Source organism: Rhopalosiphum padi, chromosome 2, assembly GCF_020882245.1.
Source record: "Rhopalosiphum padi isolate XX-2018 chromosome 2, ASM2088224v1, whole genome shotgun sequence".
In the NCBI taxonomy this organism is placed as follows: domain Eukaryota; kingdom Metazoa; phylum Arthropoda; class Insecta; order Hemiptera; family Aphididae; genus Rhopalosiphum; species Rhopalosiphum padi.
Genome location: NC_083598.1, coordinates 74,606,054 through 74,628,871, shown reverse-complemented (window position 1 = coordinate 74,628,871; position 22,818 = coordinate 74,606,054). Strand labels below are relative to the sequence as shown.

Below are 22,818 nucleotides of genomic sequence, written 5' to 3'. Positions count from 1 at the left end.
TTCAGTCTCATCAAAAGTAGATACTATCTATGAAAAAAAACATTCTATTTTAATGTTATACGTTGCTGTAATGTAACACCATCGGAAAATATCACACTGAGTTATCAATAAATAATATGGATTTGACACGTACATTGTATAATCAGAGCGGTACGGACTTTTGGGATGCGCTGTAGAACGGGTGTTTAAACTTATGATGGTTTATTGCGTAATCATTCGACCGCCCATAGAACCCTACCGAACTTACATCCGACCAATTAAATGGCGCCACGATCGCACACACCGCAGGAGTTTGGATATAAATACGAACGGTTTACGGATTTAAATTGTAGTGTCAGTCCATCAGCCATTGTCGCACTAACAAACTATAATTACATCAATATCGTTCGTTTTATGTACTGTGCGGATATCTATGTCTCGTGATAATAAAATATAATATTATATCTACCGAATAAACTCCGAGTGACTCATTGCCGCACACAGCGCTGATCTACCGCGGAACACGTCGCACATATCGAAATATAATATTAATATAAATTATAAATACCGTAATTTAATATACACAACCGAAAAACATTATGTCGCATGCCGTCGTTTCTGTGTTTGCTCTAGCGGTACTGTTGAACGTCTTCTACTTTGATCCGGCCCAATCGTATGAATCCGCCGATAAATACAACACGTGTGAGCTATGTATAAAGTCTGTATGCCACAGGGAGAGACATCATGATTGCGTCCCTGGTGGAGGCGATTATACGTTATGTTATATGTGTAATAAACAGACTCTTGATAAGGACCAACAGTTCTACACTCAAGCTGATTGCCAGAAAGGATGTTCGAATCCGGCATTGTGCAAGTGTGATGATGCGTGTTGGGTTTGCGTTATAAACGGCAATGCGGAGGCGATGAGATGCGGCGATGTGAGTCAGGTGTATGACGACAATTGCAAACTGGTTCCAAACAAACGTCAATGAGGTTAGGTAAAAATATAATTGCAATTATATATATATTTGTACATCCGATCATTAAAACGATGACTTGAATATCACGATTCTTTTGCATACGATTATTTTTTGTCAACCGTTCACCGAATATTTATTTGTCGATAAAAAAATAAATACCTAATTGATATTTGTATTATTATTCAATTCTATTGTATAATTAATCTACATAATTATTGTTATATTATATAATTAGTGAAGTCTATAAATTATTGTAGTATTATATTTTGTAATCGGTGCACTCATATGTACCATTGTGTGTATTATTGCTTGAATATTTAACTATTACTTAATCTTGTGAATATTATTCGATTTATTTTTATTTTATCCTTACCGGCGTGCTGATGCTGATGCTGTGTATTCGAATTTTGAATGCCGTAAACTTCAAAGTTGTATCGTGTCGTTTACATTTTTAGTTATGAAAGTAATAAAGACTGTTTTCATACGAAAACTGAAATTTGTAACACCAAAGAACACTTATTTAGTAGTATAAAAATCTAAGTGATTTTAATATGGTATTGAAATACTTATATTCAAAATTCGGGCTATCAGAATTTGAACAAAGTCATAATTATATGAAAATAGGGTTTGCATCCAAAATGTATTCGATAAATATCCCTACTGCAGTCTTGCCTATTCAAGTATTTTTATAAATATGTAGTAAATATTTCGTCTTTGCCAAAGAAATGTCTATTCACTTATTCCCCAGTCAGATATGTCAAATTTTATAGCTTATACAAATTCACGTAGATATTTGATGGCTATGTATTGTAATAAAATTATTATATTTTTAAAAACACAATAGGACGAATATCTTGGGTCAGTGTTTATTACTTCAACGATATTCTGCAGTACTGATTTTTAAGTGAAAATCATGAACTTTAGATTTGATATAGATTTAGATATTTACGAGTAACTTGGTAATATAATGCAAGTAAATCCACATCACACTTAGATACATTATGTTGCACGAAGTATTGAATATTACCTCGTTTTTGTCGTGGTATTATCAAGTTGCACAGTTACTTTTGGTCTTATCTAAATAATATATAAAATAAAGGGTGAAATTGTATCACCAAATATAACAAGGGGAAGCTTCGATAATTATGTATCAGTTGTTTCGTGCGTGTAGTCTGACGACAGTGACCGATGTTATCCAATACAACCTTTATTGGTATGTGAAATTGGTGAGTGATGCGCGAGTATCAATGACGCATCATGATGACCACACAGATGCGTTCTCCAGTAGGTAAGGTATTAGTGTAGATATAAGTAAGCTGACGGATTGGTCTATCATTTCCTAGGCCAGTATTGAATTCAAGATTTGTATATAATTCAATTAAAATAATTTTATTCGGGAGCCTAAATAAAAAAGATTTGTAGTTTCTGATCAGAGTACAAAAATTATATTTAAACAAAATCAATTTATTATATTACTAGCTGATAGATATAATCTAACTGTTATTATCATTTTTCTATTAGTTATCTAGTAAGTTTTTATTTTTATCAATGCCTGTGAGAGTGTGAGGTGATTTAGATAGTACTGTTACCTTGGAATTTTAATTTTTATTATAAACTGTATGCAACTTATCATATAAACATATAATTTGATGATATATGTAATATACCGTTTGTAAGACAGCATATAATACTCGGACGTGTCTTCTCTTAAACATATCTAAGATACTGTTCCACATCAATCTATATAGAATGTTTAGCCTATATTCATATATTGTATTTTAATTTTATAATTGTATAATTGATTACTGTTGGAAATAACACATTTATTAGTTATCAGTATTATATCAAATCGACATGTACATAGTAATTAGAGCAATACGGACTTTTGTGATCTACTATATATTGGCTGTATTGGCTGTATTAAAACCAGTTGTTAGTGTCGCTAATATTTTGACATTGTTATGGTGTCGTGTTAGCGTTTCGCTAACCTATTAAAATAAACGTGTCACTGTGTGAGCATACAAATATACCATGATACGGACAAATATCAATATTAGACTGCTGTATCATAATAATATGATAAGATAATATTAAAATAACAAGAAAATATACCGAAGATAAAAACAGTATAATTATGAAAATATAAAATACACGGTAAGGCGATCAGTGACGAACGAGTACAACGCTAACTACACGGTATTATTACGTATACGGCAGCATTGGGCTTCGATAACTTTGTAAGTTTATTAAAACTTTTAATATTTTTCCGTAATCATTTTCGTAAATAACTCAAGGAAGCATATATACATATATATAATATTTTCAAAATCCAATAATATTTAAACCAGTGGTTCTTAAAATGGCAATTTTGTGAGCGAAATGCTCATAGCGACACCAACGACGGGTTAAAAAATATGAAGGCCTATTATTGTATTGTGTGATCATAAGTCCTCCCATACAACCCTACCACGTGTAGTTCTGGTTAATAAATAACTCAACGTCCCGATTGCATACACCGCAGGAATTTGGATGTAAATACGAAATGATTACAGATTTAAATTTTAGCGTCAATACATTTAGCCATTCTCACACATACAAATAATAAATATAATTATATGGTTCTGCATTATATAAAGAATCTTGTAATCTATTAAATCTTTATAATATATTGTGTGCTAATAAATATTTCCTGATGTAGTAAAATATATCACGAAATCAACTTCGAGTAATTTGCCGCGGCTCTGATCCACCGCACTGTAGATATTAACACGTGAAGATACCGGAACAACTATGTGTTACTTCTGTCACACGATATCGTTTCTGTGTTCGTTTTTACGATACTGTTGAATTATTTCTATGGTATAGTAATAATAAAATAATATGAGTGTGCGAAGCAATAGTAACGCATCCAAGTATGTATGCTCATGTCTTTACCACACAGAGGTGAACAATATAATAGTAAAACGTCTCCGTACCAACCTCCCTCATAAAAATATGTCGTTTATTGTAAATTTTATTAAATACAAATTTTTTTTAATTTATGTAGTATACGAGTGTATAGTTATCAATTTAATAGAAATCTGACAACAAATTTAAATATTTAACTATTTCTATATTCTATACCTTCTGAATTTATTACATTAGTTATATTAGAAACATATTTTTGTCAGTGATAAAAAAACATGATTTATACTAAGTTTGGGAGATATTAAATTTACATCATGTCAAAAGACACTGAAACACCCTTTTAATTATATAATTTCGTCTTTTAAAATCATTGAATTTACATGTAACATACTTATTTTACTGACCATATTGACACTCAATATACAGCAGAAAAAAAACCAAAACGATGTCTTTGAAAATTGGTTTAATTCAAAAAATGTCTACTTACATTTTATTTCTCATATTATATTATTTACACTACCTATATTTGATTTATATTTAACTTATTTTTATAAATTAAAAATTAATAGGTACCTAATGTCTACAGTAATATTTTATACATTTCCTATTATTTGAGAATTGATTGTTAAATAAATATTATATCTCTGTGGTTGGTATTATGTGAGGTTGATGCATTCTACTGAAAATTATAGATTAATTATTTGTAATACATGTTTATTTAGGTTTTTTATTTGCAAACCTACCAAATGTAATATGACATTTATTATTCATGTATAGAACAATTTTATTTCAAACAATATTTACAATTTTGTATCTCTATTGTTTAGCTAATTACACGATAGCAGGTATTTAATATTTTAATACTGATTTATGACATAATTTATGATTTTTAACCCATTATAAATTATTTTTTTTATTCATATTACGTTAAATAAAAACAAAACTATTTATTTTTTATAAAATATTGTTTTGTTTATTTTAATTTTACTCATTGTTAAAACAAACTACGTGTTTAAGTTTAAATAAATACAAATCACAATAAACACATGTGATGTGTGTGCATATGTAATAATTTTTTTTAAATACCTATACAAAATGATATATATAAATTGATTATTAAATAATTATAAATTGATATTAATATATAATTTGATGTAATTTCAATTACTTGTTAATGATTATCGGTGACTCTTTTGCAAGAATTGTACCAGTGATAAAATATAGTGCCAATAGTGGTGATTTGGTTTTTAGGATTTGTAAATCCAAATTTTTTTTATACGCTGTAAAAATAGTGTTGACTGCTCCAATAGAGAGTGAAATTATTTAATAAATATATTATAATAAAAAAAAATATAGCTATCTTTTCAGGAAGCAAAGCAAAAACTAATTGTACATGATTTTGATTCTTAAAACCACGAATAGTAAATAATTGCAGAAAATATTTTGTACAATAATTAATGAAGGGTTAAATAATATATTTTTTTTATTATAACAAAGAAATTTAAAATTTTCAATGATATTGGTATTTGATAAAACAAATAGTTCAAAGTGGTTTCTTTTAATATCCACTAAATTTAACATAGCATGAATCTCGTCATACTTTTAGACAAAGGTGGCAATATAGATTTACTCATATAATATACATTTCTTCTAATATGTTTAAGTATAATTAAGATCAGTTGTATTTTTAATTAAAACTCAAAACATGAAAATATTTATCCAATTAATTTTTAAATTTTCAAATTATCTAACCAATAAATTTTATTGTCATATTGATATATGTATATATTTGATTTGTATGTGCTTCGAGATTTGTGTATTTAAAATGTTATCTTGTATAAGTATATTATGTTGTCTCAAAAAAAAAAAAGTTATTGATAAGTAGGTATATGCAAACTAATAATTTTATAAATTTTCGGAATCGTAGACATTAAAATAAAATATTTAGTCAATTTGACATTATAAGTACCCTAATTCGTAAAAATATTTGAATATACCTAAGTTAATATTTTAACTTTAAAGTGAGTTTGAACAATATATTAAATTATATTACAACTATAGGTATATAATCATTATAGAATAAAATAGTAAATACAAATTATGAATACACCTAGAAAATGTAATAAAATAGTTATTATATTTTGTACTTAAACTAATATGTACTATTTGTGTAATAACAAATACCTATTATGTTATAAATACACTATACATTTTTACAATTGAAATTTCATATTTCGAGTTTATTTTTAAATTAAAATGAGTACGATTAATTATTGCGTATAATATAAAAATATACAATAGGAAGATAATTATCATAATTTACCACAGGTAATAATATTATAATAAATGGTTAAATTACTAAATACAAAAGTGAAACCTATACAATAAATAAACATTATCAAGGAAATGATAATAATAATTTCAAATATACTGTAGTAGATTAAATTTAGTAAAAAGTGCGAAATAAATTTTCAGGATGAGCAAAAACTACTTTAAATAATTTGATGCTTTGCAGTTTCACACGATGAAAAAAAAAAGAATGAAATCGCTATGAATGTCAATTAACTATAATAAAGCATAGGTGATTGTTTTTATTATACATATTAGTAGACAATAATTAATAACTAGTACAAATACTAGTTTGCAACATCAAAAACATACGTGATACGAATTAATTTAATCACATATCATGAACCGCCGACTCGTAAGGCAGGAGAAATGTCAAAAGGGACTAATATTTATTTCGGTACTGATTTTCAATATTATACTGTAGGTACTCTAAGTATTTGTTTGTATGAATAAAATAAACGGCATCGTATTTATTTAGTGAATACACGTGTATGGTATATGTATATGAAAACTATACAAATTATAGGTACCGATATTATTATAATTTATATGTTTAAATACGAAAATATTGATTTAATATTTGTATGTTTTGTGCAGTAATAATGTATATAATAAGTGAGATGCGGCGACTACAGTATGTCTAGAAAGTCTCGTAACACCTTAAAAAACGACCCGCATGCAATACATCTGTCTTACAAACGGACAACATAAATTTTTACGTTAACAATAATCCATCAGTTTACTCTGTTGTGTAAAAATTTAAGAGTGAATTTACCTCGTATAAAAAATAAAGGTAAGATAATCATCAAGGGCTTCCGATAGCTTTTTTGGTATTTTAATTACAATGCATGTAATGATCACACTGTCATATCAAAAAATACCACTCTGACTCCACAGATAATAATCATAACTTTAATTTTCATGACTGGTCGATTCATTGTACTTAGTTTTAAGGATTTCAGAGTAAAACGGATCGTCGTTAACGTAAAATTTGCTATATTGTATGTTTGTAAGGAGTAGACGGCACATAAAACACGGACGTGGTGTCTTCTTTTGATCATCTCTCTCAATTTAGGCAGTCAATCTGTATAATAGAATGTATGGATTCAGTCTCATCAAAAGTAGATACTATCTATGAAAAAAAACATTCTATTTTAATGTTATACGTTGCTGTAATGTAACACCATCGGAAAATATCACACTGAGTTATCAATAAATAATATGGATTTGACACGTACATTGTATAATCAGAGCGGTACGGACTTTTGGGATGCGCTGTAGAACGGGTGTTTAAACTTATGATGGTTTATTGCGTAATCATTCGACCGCCCATAGAACCCTACCGAACTTACATCCGACCAATTAAATGGCGCCACGATCGCACACACCGCAGGAGTTTGGATATAAATACGAACGGTTTACGGATTTAAATTGTAGTGTCAGTCCATCAGCCATTGTCGCACTAACAAACTATAATTACATCAATATCGTTCGTTTTATGTACTGTGCGGATATCTATGTCTCGTGATAATAAAATATAATATTATATCCACCGAATAAACTCCGAGTGACTCATTGCCGCACACAGCGCTGATCTACCGCGGAACACGTCGCACATATCGAAATAATATTATAAAGACCATAATTTAATATACACAACCGAAAAACATTATGTCTTACGCTTTCGTCTCTGTGTTCGCTATTACGGTACTGTTGAATGTCTTCTACTTCGATCCCACCGAATCACTGGAAAACATCGATGTCTACAGCTCGTGTAAAGATTGCATAAATTCTGTATGCCACAAGACCGGTCATAATTGTGCTCCCACCCGAGATGGTAGATTCTTATGTTTTCAGTGTGGTAAAAAAACTCTTGACCAAGACAAACAGTTCTACTCTGAAAATGCCTGCAGGAGTGGGTGCGAGGACCCGTCAAAGTGTAAGTGTGACGGTCCGTGTTGGGTGTGCGTGTTAAAAGGAGACGCTACTTCGATGACTTGTGACAATCTGGGATATGTGTTAGATAATAATTGCCAGGAGGTTCCGTACCATCCTCAATGAGGTTAGGTAAAAAAATAATTGCAATGTTATAAATATTTTTTATAACATTGCTTATTTACAACGATGACTTAAATATTATGTTTTTAAACCTTACAATACTTTTGCATACGATATTAACCGCTTCAATGACTTTTTGTCAACCGTTTACCAAAAATTTGTTTTGTGATAAAAAAAATACATATATTATATTATTATTGTTATTAAATTATTTTTTATAATTAATTTACAGTATTATTGTTATATCATTGAATTAGTGAAGTCCATAAATTATTGTAGTATTATATTTTGTAATCAATACATATTTTCCATCATTTGTATTATTGTATGAATATTAAACATATTTATTTTTATTTTATCCTTACCGAAATGCTGATGCACGCGTTTTTGAATGTCGAATGTAGTAAAGATGTATCATGTTGTACAATCACGAGTTATATAATAAGGTATCGAAAAAAAGATTGTATTCATTCGAAAACCGAAATTGATTAACTATTGTAAAATTATATTGTGTAACTGGTGTACTTATACTATTTTATTATGTATTATTGCATGAATATTAAAGTATTACTTTAAGTCATATATTATAATTTAGGCTCTAATTTTATTTTATCCTTATACCGACGTGCTGACCGTCGTATTTAAACTTTGAATGCTGTTAAGCTATATCCTGTCACATTAAGATTTAATTATAAATATAAGATAAAGTAAAAATGAGTGTTTTTATTCGAAAATTTTGAATAATGGCGCACGAAGTATTGCATATAAACCCATTTTTTTTGGGATGTTATCAAGTTGCAAGCTACTTTAGGCTTGATTCACATCATAATATAGAATATAACGGGAGAATTTGTTTCCAAAAATATAATAGGGGAAACTTATATACTCGATATTTATATTATTTTGGAGTGACTGATGCAAATCAATGCAACGGTTATTGGTAAGTGGAATTTGTGGATGATAAGCGAATTTGGACGCATTTTTATTACCGTGCAGGTGCGTTCTCCAGTAGGTGAGGTAATAGTGTAAATATAAGTAAGCTGACGGATTGGCCCATCATTTCCTAGGCCAGTGTTGAATTCAAGATTTGTATATAATTTTAATAAAATAATTTTCTTTGGGAGCCCAAATAAAAGAGGTTTGTAGTTTCTGATCAGAGTATAAAAATTATATTTAAACAAAATCAATTTATTATATAACTAGCTGATAGATATAACCTAACTGTTATTTTTCTGTTAATAACATAACCCAACATAATTTATTTTCAATTTTTTTTTACTTATCTAGTATGTTTTTATATTTTTATAAATGTCTGTCAGGTGATTTAGAGGGTACTGTTACCTTGGAATTTTAATTTTTATTATAAACTGTATGTAACTTATATAAACATATCAATTGATGATATAGGCAATAGACCGTTTGTAAGACAGCACATAACACTCGGACGTGTCTTCTCTTAAACATATCTACGAAATATCTCGTAAGATACTGTCCCACATCAATCTATATAGAATGTTTAGCCTGTATTTAAATATTATATTTTAATTTTATAAATATATAATTGATTACTTTTGGAGAAACACATTTAGTTATCAGTAATATATCAAATCGACATGTACATAGTAATTCGAGTAATACGGACTTTTGTGATCTACTCTATATTGGCTGTATTAAAATATTTGATGGTGAATAATTGTATTGTATGTTCATAAGACCTCTCATACAACCCTACCACGTGTAGTTCTGGTTAATACATAACTCAACGTCCCTATCGCATACACCGCAGGAATTTGGATGTAAATACGAAATAATTACAGATTTAAATTTTAGAGTCAAACCAGTTAGCCATTCTTATACACGTACAAAAAATAATTATAATAATATTATTCTGTATTATATAAAGAATCTTATAGTCTATTAAATCTTTGTAATATATTCTTAATAATATGTTGTGCGCTAATAACTTTTTCCTGCTATAGTAAAATATATCACGAAATCAACTTCGAGTGTCTTACCACAGCTTTGATCCACCACGGAGTAGGTACATTGTAGATTTCGAAACTTGCCGCTGATAAACACAAAAATTATAGTTACAAAAAAAATATTTACTTATTGAAATATATCAACATCAGTGATTGGCTGTCTGTCTTTATATAATATAATTGAGATAAAAATATATTAAAATCTATTAAAAATTCACATTCAATAGTGGAAATACGTGAGTTACATGCTACGACCGTGTATTTTTAATGATCGGCGATTGGATCTTAGTATTAATATTGACGTACATATACTTTTATTAATTGTGTTTATCTTTCTCCTTCAAACTATAATCTATTATCGCATAGCTACCTATTGTACCATAGAATTGTATTTTTATAAAATATAAAATTAATGTTTGACAAAAAAACTTTGTTTTTATACTTTAATTTTTCTAGCAGGGCTAGAATTAAAAACGAAATATTAATATTAAATTATAAATATTAATTACGAAATAAACTATAAACAAAAAACATGCATTTTTCGCATTCTTATAACCAAAGTTGACCATATGGAATAATAATCATTTTATTCAATAGCTATATGCAATAATATGCATTTTATTCAAAATATGCAAAAACATGCAAAATAAAAACACCACCATTTATCTCATCCTGAGATGATTTGTGGACATTACTGAAAAAATCAATAATTAGAAGTCGCAAAAAAAACATGCTGTTGAATAAATATAATCCTAGCCCTGGTAATAATAAAATATTTGTGTGTGATTGCACGTGTTGCGTGTGCGTGAGAAGTGACAATGACACATCCAAGTATGTATGCTCATTCTTGACCACGCAGAGATAATTAATAATAATTGTTAAACACCTTCGTACCAACCTCCCTTATAATAATATGTTTACTCTATAATTTTTTTGTTATGTAGATGTCATATTGGTGTTTTACGAAATAAAATTGATTTACCTTTAACTTTTCTACGTCAATAAAAAATCAGTAGGTTCCTAATACCTACAGTAATATTAATATAGTTAATACGTTTTCTATCATTTGATAATTCAATGTTTAATAAAATATTGTATCTCCGCGTTTGGTATTATATGAGGTTGATCGTTGATGCATTCAACTTAAAACTATAAATTAATTATTTGTTATATATATTTATTTAGGTTTTTTATTTGTACATTTACCAAATGCAAATAATAATATGACACTTTTATTAATTTATATAACAGTTGTATTTCAAACAATATTTACAGTTTTGTTTCTTTATTTTACAGCTAAGTACACCGTAGTAGGTATTTAATAATTTAATATTAATTTATGATATAGTTTATGGTTTTTTAATCCATTATAAATTATTTTTTTATTGATATTACGTAAAACAAAAACAAAACTATTTATTCTTATAAAATATTATAAAATATTATATTTTGTATATTTTGTTTTAAGCTTTGTTGATATGTAAACGTATTTAAGTTTAAATAAATATAAATAACAATAAACATATGTAATGTGTGTACTTATATAATACAAATTGTTAAAAACTAAATAGGCATACCTCATATGTGATACAGTGAACATATCATATAAGATACTCGTATACTTCTATTTGTTTTTAGCACTGCAATTCAATAGTCAATAGGTTAGGCTAGAGGTTTATTTTTTGGTTAGTTTAATCAATAGTCAGGCTTATTTTAGTGTATAAGCACATTAGGGTTATTTTTTGTGCTTTTTCTTCGACTGTTCTACATTGGCGGTGCTTGATAGTTTATTTAGTGAGTATGGGGGGAGGTCAAGCCGCAGCTTACTTAATGAAAATAATAATTAATACTTTCTTATTTATTTGGAAATAATCTTGTTTATGTACTGGAGAATCAATGAAATAAATATAAATTTTAAAAATAAAAATAAACTATAATAGGGTTTAGAGTATGTCAGTTAATTATACAATATATAATTGTATTTTTGTATTAAAATAATAATACTCGTATTCTGTAAAATCGCATAAATATTATCCTAGAATAATGTTACTCCATGATCCATATTATAAACACAGAACAATATTATAAACCCATTAAACCCATTTCATAAGACCATTGCCCGCGTGAAATATCATGGATTATGATGTCACGGCAAAAGCGCGGCAATATTTACGGATTCAAAAATGCTATGCTCTGCCTTTGCCTTGACTCCGTAATAACTCAAGTACAACATTGTTTATAAATTTGTGTTTTTCACACATATATGTAATTACTCATCATGAATTACCTTGCAAGTTTGATCTATATTTAAAGTATGGTTCAGGTCCTAATTGTTTCATGACATTGTAAGTTAAATTATAACGAATTACCATCTAATCGGAGTGATAATAGATAACAAAAATAACTAAAATAGGGTTGACAATCTTCAAACAAATATATCCTTTGCATTAAAAAAATTGCGAACTTTATGATATACCCTATATACTCGTATTATAGTATACGTATTATATTCAAGTATAAACAACTGATAAAGAACCTATAGTCTGTCCAGCAGGATTCTGCGCAACCTCTCGCGTTAGGTTATGGCTGGCTATCATTAGGAAATGAACAGAAAAACACATATTTTTAACTTAATGTCTTAACTGGGATATTATTATGTTTATTTAAAAATATAACAATCGTTAATAATACTAAGTACTAATAGTAATACATGTTGGCCATGTTGCACTCGTTTGTACAAAATTATGTTACTAAACGGGAAAAACATACGAAATCATTTCAGAATAGCGTAATTACGGGAGGGGAGGGGATATGAAGGATAGACCCCTCTATAAGCTGTATTTACATATTAACTTTTATCTACAAATATTTTAAATATAAATTTATAAATTATTACAAAACGATATCAATTATTCGGTAAGTAATAAGCATATTATTATAATTTATATGTTTATATACAAAAATATTGATTTAATATTTGTATGTGCCGTCTAGTGATAATGTAAATAATAAGTGAGATACAACTACGGTGTGTCCCGAAAGTATCGTACCATCATAACAACGACCCGCGTGCGATATATTCGTCTTACAATCGTACAACAACAAATTTTACGTTAACAATAGTCCATCACTTTACCCTGTCATTTTTAACTTAAGAATGCACCTTGTATAAAACATAAATATAAGATAATTATCTAGGGCTCCTGGTGGCTTTTTTGGTATTTTAATTACAAAGTATGATATGATCAAATGTTTATATGAGATTCCTAAGATAACAATGATAAATTAGAGTTTTATGACCGGCCGATTCACTGAATTTAGTTTTAAAAATAACGGAGTAAGAGAGATCGTCGAGAACGTAAAATTCGCAATATTGAACGTTTGTAAGATGGACATGGCACATAAAACACGGACGTGGTGTCTTCTTTTGATCATCTCTCTCAATTTAGGCATGTCGATCTGTATAATAGAATGTATGGATTAGGTCTCATCAAAAGTAGATACTATCTATGAAAAAAAACATTCTATTTTAATGTTATACGTTGCTGTAATGTAACACCATGGGAAAAAATCACACTGAGTTATCAATAAATAATATGGATTTGACACGTACATTGTATAATCAGAGCGGTACGGACTTTTGGGATGCGCTGTAGAACGGGTGTTTAAACTTATGATGGTTTATTGCGTAATCATTCGACCGCCCATAGAACCCTACCGAACTTACATCCGACCAATTAAATGGCGCCACGATCGCACACACCGCAGGAGTTTGGATATAAATACGAACGGTTTACGGATTTAAATTGTAGTGTCAGTCCATCAGCCATTGTCGCACTTACAAACTATAATTACATCAATATCGTTCGTTTTATGTACTGTGCGCTGATATCTATGTCTCGTGATAATAAAATATAATATTATATCCACCGAATAAACTCCGAGTGACTCATTGCCGCACACAGCGCTGATCTACCGCGGAACACGTCGCACATATCGAAATATAATATTAATATAAATTATAAATACCGTAATTTAATATACACAACCGAAAAACATTATGTCGCATGCCGTCGTTTCTGTGTTTGCCCTAGCGGTACTGTTGAACGTCTTCTACTTTGATCCGGCCCAATCGTATGAATCCGCCGATACATACAACACGTGTGAGCTATGTATAAATTCTGTATGCCACAGGGAGAGACATCATGATTGCGTCCCTGGTAGAGGCGATTATACGTTATGTTATATGTGTAATAAACAGACTCTTGATAAGGACCAACAGTTCTACACTCAAGCTGAATGCCAGAGAGGATGTTCGAATCCGGCATTGTGCAAGTGTGATGATGCGTGTTGGGTTTGCGTTGTAAACGGCAAATCGGACGCGATGAAATGCGGCGATGTGAGTCAGGTGTATGACGACAATTGCAAACTGGTTCCAAACAAACGTCAATGAGGTTAGGTAAAAATATAATTGCAATTATATATATATTTGTACATCCGATCATTAAAACGATGACTTGAATATCACGATTCTTTTGCATACGATTATTTTTTGTCAACCGTTCACCGAATATTTATTTGTCGATAAAAAAATAAATACCTAATTGATATTTGTATTATTATTCAATTCTATTGTATAATTAATCTACATAATTATTGTTATATTATATAATTAGTGAAGTCTATAAATTATTGTAGTATTATATTTTGTAATCGGTGCACTCATATGTACCATTGTGTGTATTATTGCTTGAATATTTAACTATTACTTAATCTTGTGAATATTATTCGATTTATTTTTATTTTATCCTTACCGGCGTGCTGATGCTGATGCTGTGTATTCGAATTTTGAATGCCGTAAACTTCAAAGTTGTATCGTGTCGTTTACATTTTTAGTTATGAAAGTAATAAAGACTGTTTTCATACGAAAACTGAAATTTGTAACACCAAAGAACACTTATTTAGTAGTATAAAAATCTAAGTTATTTTAATATGGTATTGAAATACTTATATTCAAAATTCGGGCTATCAGAATTTGAACAAAGTCATAATTATATGAAAATAGGGTTTGCATCCAAAATGTATTCGATAAATATCCCTACTGCAGTCTTGCCTATTCAAGTATTTTTATAAATATGTAGTAAATATTCCGTCTTTGCCAAAGAAATGTCTATTCACTTATTCCCCAGTCAGATATGTCCAATTTTATAGCTTATACAAATTCACGTAGATATTTGATGGCTATGTATTGTAATAAAATTATTATATTTTTAAAAACACAATAGGACGAATATCTTGGGTCAGTGTTTATTACTTCAACGATATTCTGCAGTACTGATTTTTAAGTGAAAATCATGAACTTTAGATTTGATATAGATTTAGATATTTACGAGTAACTTGGTAATATAATGCAAGTAAATCCACATCACACTTAGATACATTATGTTGCACGAAGTATTGAATATTACCTCGTTTTTGTCGTGGTATTATCAAGTTGCACAGTTACTTTTGGTCTTATCTAAATAATATATAAAATAAAGGGTGAAATTGTATCACCAAATATAACAGGGGGAAGCTTCGATAATTATGTATCAGTTGTTTCGTGCGTGTAGTCTGACGACAGTGACCGATGTTATCCAATACAACCTTTATTGGTATGTGAAATTGGTGAGTGATGCGCGAGTATCAATGACGCATCATGATGACCACACAGATGCGTTCTCCAGTAGGTAAGGTATTAGTGTAGATATAAGTAAGCTGACGGATTGGTCTATCATTTCCTAGGCCAGTATTGAATTCAAGATTTGTATATAATTCAATTAAAATAATTTTCTTCGGGAGCCTAAATAAAAAAGATTTGTAGTTTCTGATCAGAGTACAAAAATTATATTTAAACAAAATCAATTTATTATATTACTAGCTGATAGATATAATCTAACTGTTATTATCATTTTTCTATTAGTTATCTAGTAAGTTTTTATTTTTATCAATGCCTGTGAGAGTGTGAGGTGATTTAGATAGTACTGTTACCTTGGAATTTTAATTTTTATTATAAACTGTATGCAACTTATCATATAAACATATAATTTGATGATATATGTAATATACCGTTTGTAAGACAGCACATAATACTCGGACGTGTCTTCTCTTAAACATATCTAAGATACTGTTCCACATCAATCTATATAGAATGTTTAGCCTATACTCATATATTGTATTTTAATTTTATAATTGTATAATTGATTACTGTTGGAAATAACACATTTATTAGTTATCAGTATTATATCAAATCGACATGTACATAGTAATTAGAGCAATACGGACTTTTGTGATCTACTATATATTGGCTGTATTGGCTGTATTAAAACCAGTTGTTAGTGTCGCTAATATTTTGACATTGTTATGGTGTCGTGTTAGCGTTTCGCTAACCTATTAAAATACACGTGTCACTGTGTGAGCATACAAATATACCATGATACGGACAAATATCAATATTAGACTGCTGTATCATAATAATATGATAAGATAATATTAAAATAACAAGAAAATATACCGAAGATAAAAACAGTATAATTATGAAAATATAAAATACACGGTAAGGCGATCAGTGACGAACGAGTACAACGCTAACTACACGGTATTATTACGTATACGGCAGCATTGGGCTTCGATAACTTTGTAAGTTTATTAAAACTTTTAATATTTTTCCGTAATCATTTTCGTAAATAACTCAAGGAAGCATATATACATATATATAATATTTTCAAAATCCAATAATATTTAAACCAGTGGTTCTTAAAATGGCAATTTTGTGAGCGAAATGCTCATAGCGACACCAACGACGGGTTAAAAAATATGAAGGCCTATTATTGTATTGTGTGATCATAAGTCCTCCCATACAACCCTACCACGTGTAGTTCTGGTTAATAAATAACTCAACGTCCCGATTGCATACACCGCAGGAATTTGGATGTAAATACGAAATGATTACAGATTTAAATTTTAGCGTCAATACATTTAGCCATTCTCACACATACAAATAATAAATATAATTATATGGTTCTGCATTATATAAAGAATCTTGTAATCTATTAAATCTTTATAATATATTGTGTGCTAATAAATATTTCCTGATGTAGTAAAATATATCACGAAATCAACTTCGAGTAATTTGCCGCGGCTCTGATCCACCGCACTGTAGATATTAACACATGAAGATACCGGAACAACTATGTGTTACTTCTGTCACACGATATCGTTTCTGTGTTCGTTTTTACGATACTGTTGAATTATTTCTATGGTATAGTAATAATAAAATAATATGAGTGTGCGAAGCAATAGTAACGCATCTAAGTATGTATGCTCATGTCTTTACCACACAGAGGTGAACAATATAATAGTAAAACGTCTCCGTACCAACCTCCCTCATAATAATATGTCGTTTATTGTAAATTTTATTAAATACAAATTTTTTTTAATTTATGTAGTATACGAGTGTATAGTTATCAATTTAATAGAAATTTAAATATTTAACTATTTCTATATTCTATACCTTCTGAATTTATTACATTAGTTATATTAGAAACATATTTTTGTCAGTGATAAAAAAACATGATTTATACTAAGTTTGGGAGATATTAAATTTACATCATGTCAAAAGACACTGAAACACCCTTTTAATTATATAATTTCGTCTTTTAAAATCATTGAATTTACATGTAACATACTTATTTTACTGAACTAATTGACACTCAATATACAGCAGAAAAATAACCAAAACGATGTCTTTGAAAATTGGTTTAATTCAAAAAATGTCTACTTACATTTTATTTCTCATATTATATTATTTACACTACCTATATTTGATTTATATTTAACTAATTTTTATAAATTAAAAATTAATAGGTACCTAATGTCTACAGTAATATTTTATACATTTCCTATTATTTGAGAATTGATTGTTAAATAAATATTATATCTCTGTGGTTGGTATTATGTGAGGTTGATGCATTCTACTGAAAATTATAGATTAATTATTTGTAATACATGTTTATTTAGGTTTTTTATTTGCAAACCTACCAAATGTAATATGACATTTATTATTCATGTATAGAACAATTTTATTTCAAACAATATTTACAATTTTGTATCTCTATTGTTTAGCTAATTACACGATAGCAGGTATTTAATATTTTAATACTGATTTATGACATAATTTATGATTTTTAACCCATTATAAATTATTTTTTTTATTCATATTACGTTAAATAAAAACAAAACTATTTATTTTTTATAAAATATTGTTTTGTTTATTTTAATTTTACTCATTGTTAAAACAAACTACGTGTTTAAGTTTAAATAAATACAAATCACAATAAACACATGTGATGTGTGTGCATATGTAATAATTTTTTTTAAATACCTATACAAAATGATATATATAAATTGATTATTAAATAATTATAAATTGATATTAATATATAATTTGATGTAATTTCAATTACTTGTTAATGATTATCGGTGACTCTTTTGCAAGAATTGTACCAGTGATAAAATATAGTGCCAATAGTGGTGATTTGGTTTTTAGGATTTGTAAATCCAAATTTTTTTTATACGCTGTAAAAATAGTGTTGACTGCTCCAATAGAGAGTGAAATTCTTTAATAAATATATTATAATAAAAAAAAATATAGCTATCTTTTCAGGAAGCAAAGCAAAAACTAATTGTACATGATTTTGATTCTTAAAACCACGAATAGTAAATAATTGCAGAAAATATTTTGTACAATAATTAATGAAGGGTTAAATAATATATTTTTTTTATTATAACAAAGAAATTTAAAATTTTCAATGATATTGGTATTTGATAAAACAAATAGTTCAAAGTGGTTTCTTTTAATATCCACTAAATTTAACATAGCATGAATCTCGTCATACTTTTAGACAAAGGTGGCAATATAGATTTACTCATATAATATACATTTCTTCTAATATGTTTAAGTATAATTAAGATCAGTTGTATTTTTAATTAAAACTCAAAACATGAAAATATTTATCCAATTAATTTTTAAATTTTCAAATTATCTAACCAATAAATTTTATTGTCATATTGATATATGTATATATTTGATTTGTATGTGCTTCGAGATTTGTGTATTTAAAATGTTATCTTGTATAAGTATATTATGTTGTCTCAAAAAAAAAAAAGTTATTGATAAGTAGGTATATGCAAACTAATAATTTTATAAATTTTCGGAATCGTAGACATTAAAATAAAATATTTAGTCAATTTGACATTATAAGTACCCTAATTCGTAAAAATATTTGAATATACCTAAGTTAATATTTTAACTTTAAAGTGAGTTTGAACAATATATTAAATTATATTACAACTATAGGTATATAATCATTATAGAATAAAATAGTAAATACAAATTATGAATACACCTAGAAAATGTAATAAAATAGTTATTATATTTTGTACTTAAACTAATATGTACTATTTGTGTAATAACAAATACCTATTATGTTATAAATACACTATACATTTTTACAATTGAAATTTCATATTTCGAGTTTATTTTTAAATTAAAATGAGTACGATTAATTATTGCGTATAATATAAAAATATACAATAGGAAGATAATTATCATAATTTACCACAGGTAATAATATTATAATAAATGGTTAAATTACTAAATACAAAATTGAAACCTATACAATAAATAAACATTATCAAGGAAATGATAATAATAATTTCAAATGAAATACTGTAGTAGATTAAATTTAGTAAAAAGTGCAAAATAAATTTTCAGGATGAGCAAAAACTACTTTAAATAATTTGATGCTTTGCAGTTTCACACGATGAAAAAAAAAAGAATGAAATCGCTATGAATGACAATTAACTATAATAAAGCATAGGTGATTGTTTTTATTATACATATTAGTAGACAATAATTAATAACTAGTACAAATACTAGTTTGCAACATCAAAAACATACGTGATACGAATTAATTTAATCACATATCATGAACCGCCGACTCGTAGAGCAGGAGAAATGTCAAAAGGGACAAATATTTATTTCGGTACTGATTTTCAATATTATACTGTAGGTAGGTACTCTAAGTATTTGTTTGTATGAATAAAATAAACGTCATCGTGTTTATTTGGTGAATACAAGTGTATGGAAAATCGTATATGTATATGAATACAATACAAATTATAGGTACCGATATTATTATAATTTATATGTTTAAATACGAAAATATTGATTTAATATTTGTATGTTCTGTGCAGTAATAATGTATATAATAAGTGAGATGCGGCGACTACAGTATGTCTAGAAAGTCTCGTAACACCTTAAAAAACGACCCGCATGCAATATATCTGTCTTACAAACGGACAACATAAATTTTTACGTTAACAGTAATCCATCAGTTTACTCTGTTATTTAAAAATTTAAGAGTGAATTTACCTCGTATAAAAAATAAAGGTAAGATAATCATCAAGGGCTTCCGATAGCTTTTTTGGTATTTTAATTACAATGCATGTAATGATCACACTGTCATATCAAAAAATACCACTCTGACTCCACAGATAATAATCATAACTTTAATTTTCATGACTGGTCGATTCATTGTACTTAGTTTTAAGAATTTCAGAGTAAAACGGATCGTCGTTAACGTAAAATTTGCTATATTGTATGTTTGTAAGGAGTAGACGGCACATAAAACACGGACGTGGTGTCTTCTTTTGATCATCTCTCTCAATTTAGGCATGTCGATCTGTATAATAGAATGTATGGATTAGGTCTCATCAAAAGTAGATACTATCTATGAAAAAAAACATTCTATTTTAATGTTATACGTTGCTGTAATGTAACACCATGGGAAAAAATCACACTGAGTTATCAATAAATAATATGGATTTGACACGTACATTGTATAATCAGAGCGGTACGGACTTTTGGGATGCGCTGTAGAACGGGTGTTTAAACTTATGATGGTTTATTGCGTAATCATTCGACCGCCCATAGAACCCTACCGAACTTACATCCGACCAATTAAATGGCGCCACGATCGCACACACCGCAGGAGTTTGGATATAAATACGAACGGTTTACGGATTTAAATTGTAGTGTCAGTCCATCAGCCATTGTCGCACTTACAAACTATAATTACATCAATATCGTTCGTTTTATGTACTGTGCGCTGATATCTATGTCTCGTGATAATAAAATATAATATTATATCCACCGAATAAACTCCGAGTGACTCATTGCCGCACACAGCGCTGATCTACCGCGGAACACGTCGCACATATCGAAATAATATTATAAAGACCATAATTTAATATACACAACCGAAAAACATTATGTCTTACGCTTTCGTCTCTGTGTTCGCTATTACGGTACTGTTGAATGTCTTCTACTTCGATCCCACCGAATCACTGGAAAACATCGATGTCTACAGCTCGTGTAAAGATTGCATAAATTCTGTATGCCACAAGACCGGTCATAATTGTGCTCCCACCCGAGATGGTAGATTCTTATGTTTTCAGTGTGGTAAAAAAACTCTTGACCAAGACAAACAGTTCTACTCTGAAAATTCCTGCAGGAAAGGGTGCGAGGACCCGTCAAAGTGTACTTGTGACGGTCCGTGTTGGGTGTGCGTGTTAAAAGGAGACGCAACTTCGATGAATTGTGACAATCTGGGATATGTGTTAGATAATAATTGCCAGGAGGTTCCGTACTATCCTCAATGAGGTTAGGTAAAAAAATAATTGCAATGTTATAAATATTTTTTATAACATTGCTTATTTACAACGATGACTTAAATATCATGTTTTTAAACCTTACAATACTTTTGCATACGATATTAACCGCTTCAATGACATTTTGTCAACCGTTTACCAAAAATTTGTTTTGTGATAAAAAAAATACATATATTATATTATTATTGTTATTAAATTATTTTTTATAATTAATTTACAGTATTATTGTTATATTATGGAATTAGTGAAGTCCATAAATTATTGTAGTATTATATTTTGTAATCAATACATATTTTCCATCATTTGTATTATTGTATGAATATTAAACATATTTATTTTTATTTTATCCTTACCGAAATGCTGATGCACGCGTTTTTGAATGTCGAATGTAGTAAAGATGTATCATGTTGTACAATCACGAGTTATATAATAAGGTATCGAAAAAAAGATTGTATTCATTCGAAAACCGAAATTGATTAACTATTGTAAAATTATATTGTGTAACTGGTGTACTTATACTATTTTATTATGTATTATTGCATGAATATTAAAGTATTACTTTAAGTCATATATTATAATTTAGGCTCTAATTTTATTTTATCCTTATACCGACGTGCTGACCGTCGTATTTAAACTTTGAATGCTGTTAAGCTATATCCTGTCACATTAAGATTTAATTATAAATATAAGATAAAGTAAAAATGAGTGTTTTTATTCGAAAATTTTGAATAATGTTGCACGATGTATTGCATATTAACTCATTTTTTTTTTCGTGATGTGTAACCACACTG

The 22,818-nt window shown here is 28.5% G+C and overlaps 3 protein-coding genes across 3 annotated transcripts; all 3 read left to right on the top strand.

Moving 5' to 3' along the window:
* Positions 1-314: 314 nt before the first annotated feature.
* Positions 315-1,300, top strand: LOC132922084 (uncharacterized). The gene has a single exon (XM_060985410.1). The coding sequence runs from the start codon at positions 579-581 to the stop codon at positions 969-971; it is 393 nt and encodes a 130-aa protein (XP_060841393.1). The 5' UTR covers positions 315-578; the 3' UTR covers positions 972-1,300.
* Positions 1,301-7,636: 6,336 nt separating this feature from the next.
* On the top strand, positions 7,637-8,863 carry LOC132921815 (uncharacterized). Its single transcript, XM_060985024.1, has one exon. It carries the CDS (start codon positions 7,887-7,889, stop codon positions 8,274-8,276), a length of 390 nt encoding a protein of 129 aa, XP_060841007.1. The 5' UTR covers positions 7,637-7,886; the 3' UTR covers positions 8,277-8,863.
* Positions 8,864-21,374: 12,511 nt separating this feature from the next.
* Positions 21,375-22,605, top strand: LOC132922020 (uncharacterized). Its single transcript, XM_060985320.1, has one exon. It carries the CDS (start codon positions 21,629-21,631, stop codon positions 22,016-22,018), a length of 390 nt encoding a protein of 129 aa, XP_060841303.1. The 5' UTR covers positions 21,375-21,628; the 3' UTR covers positions 22,019-22,605.
* The last annotated feature ends 213 nt before the right edge of the window (positions 22,606-22,818 follow it).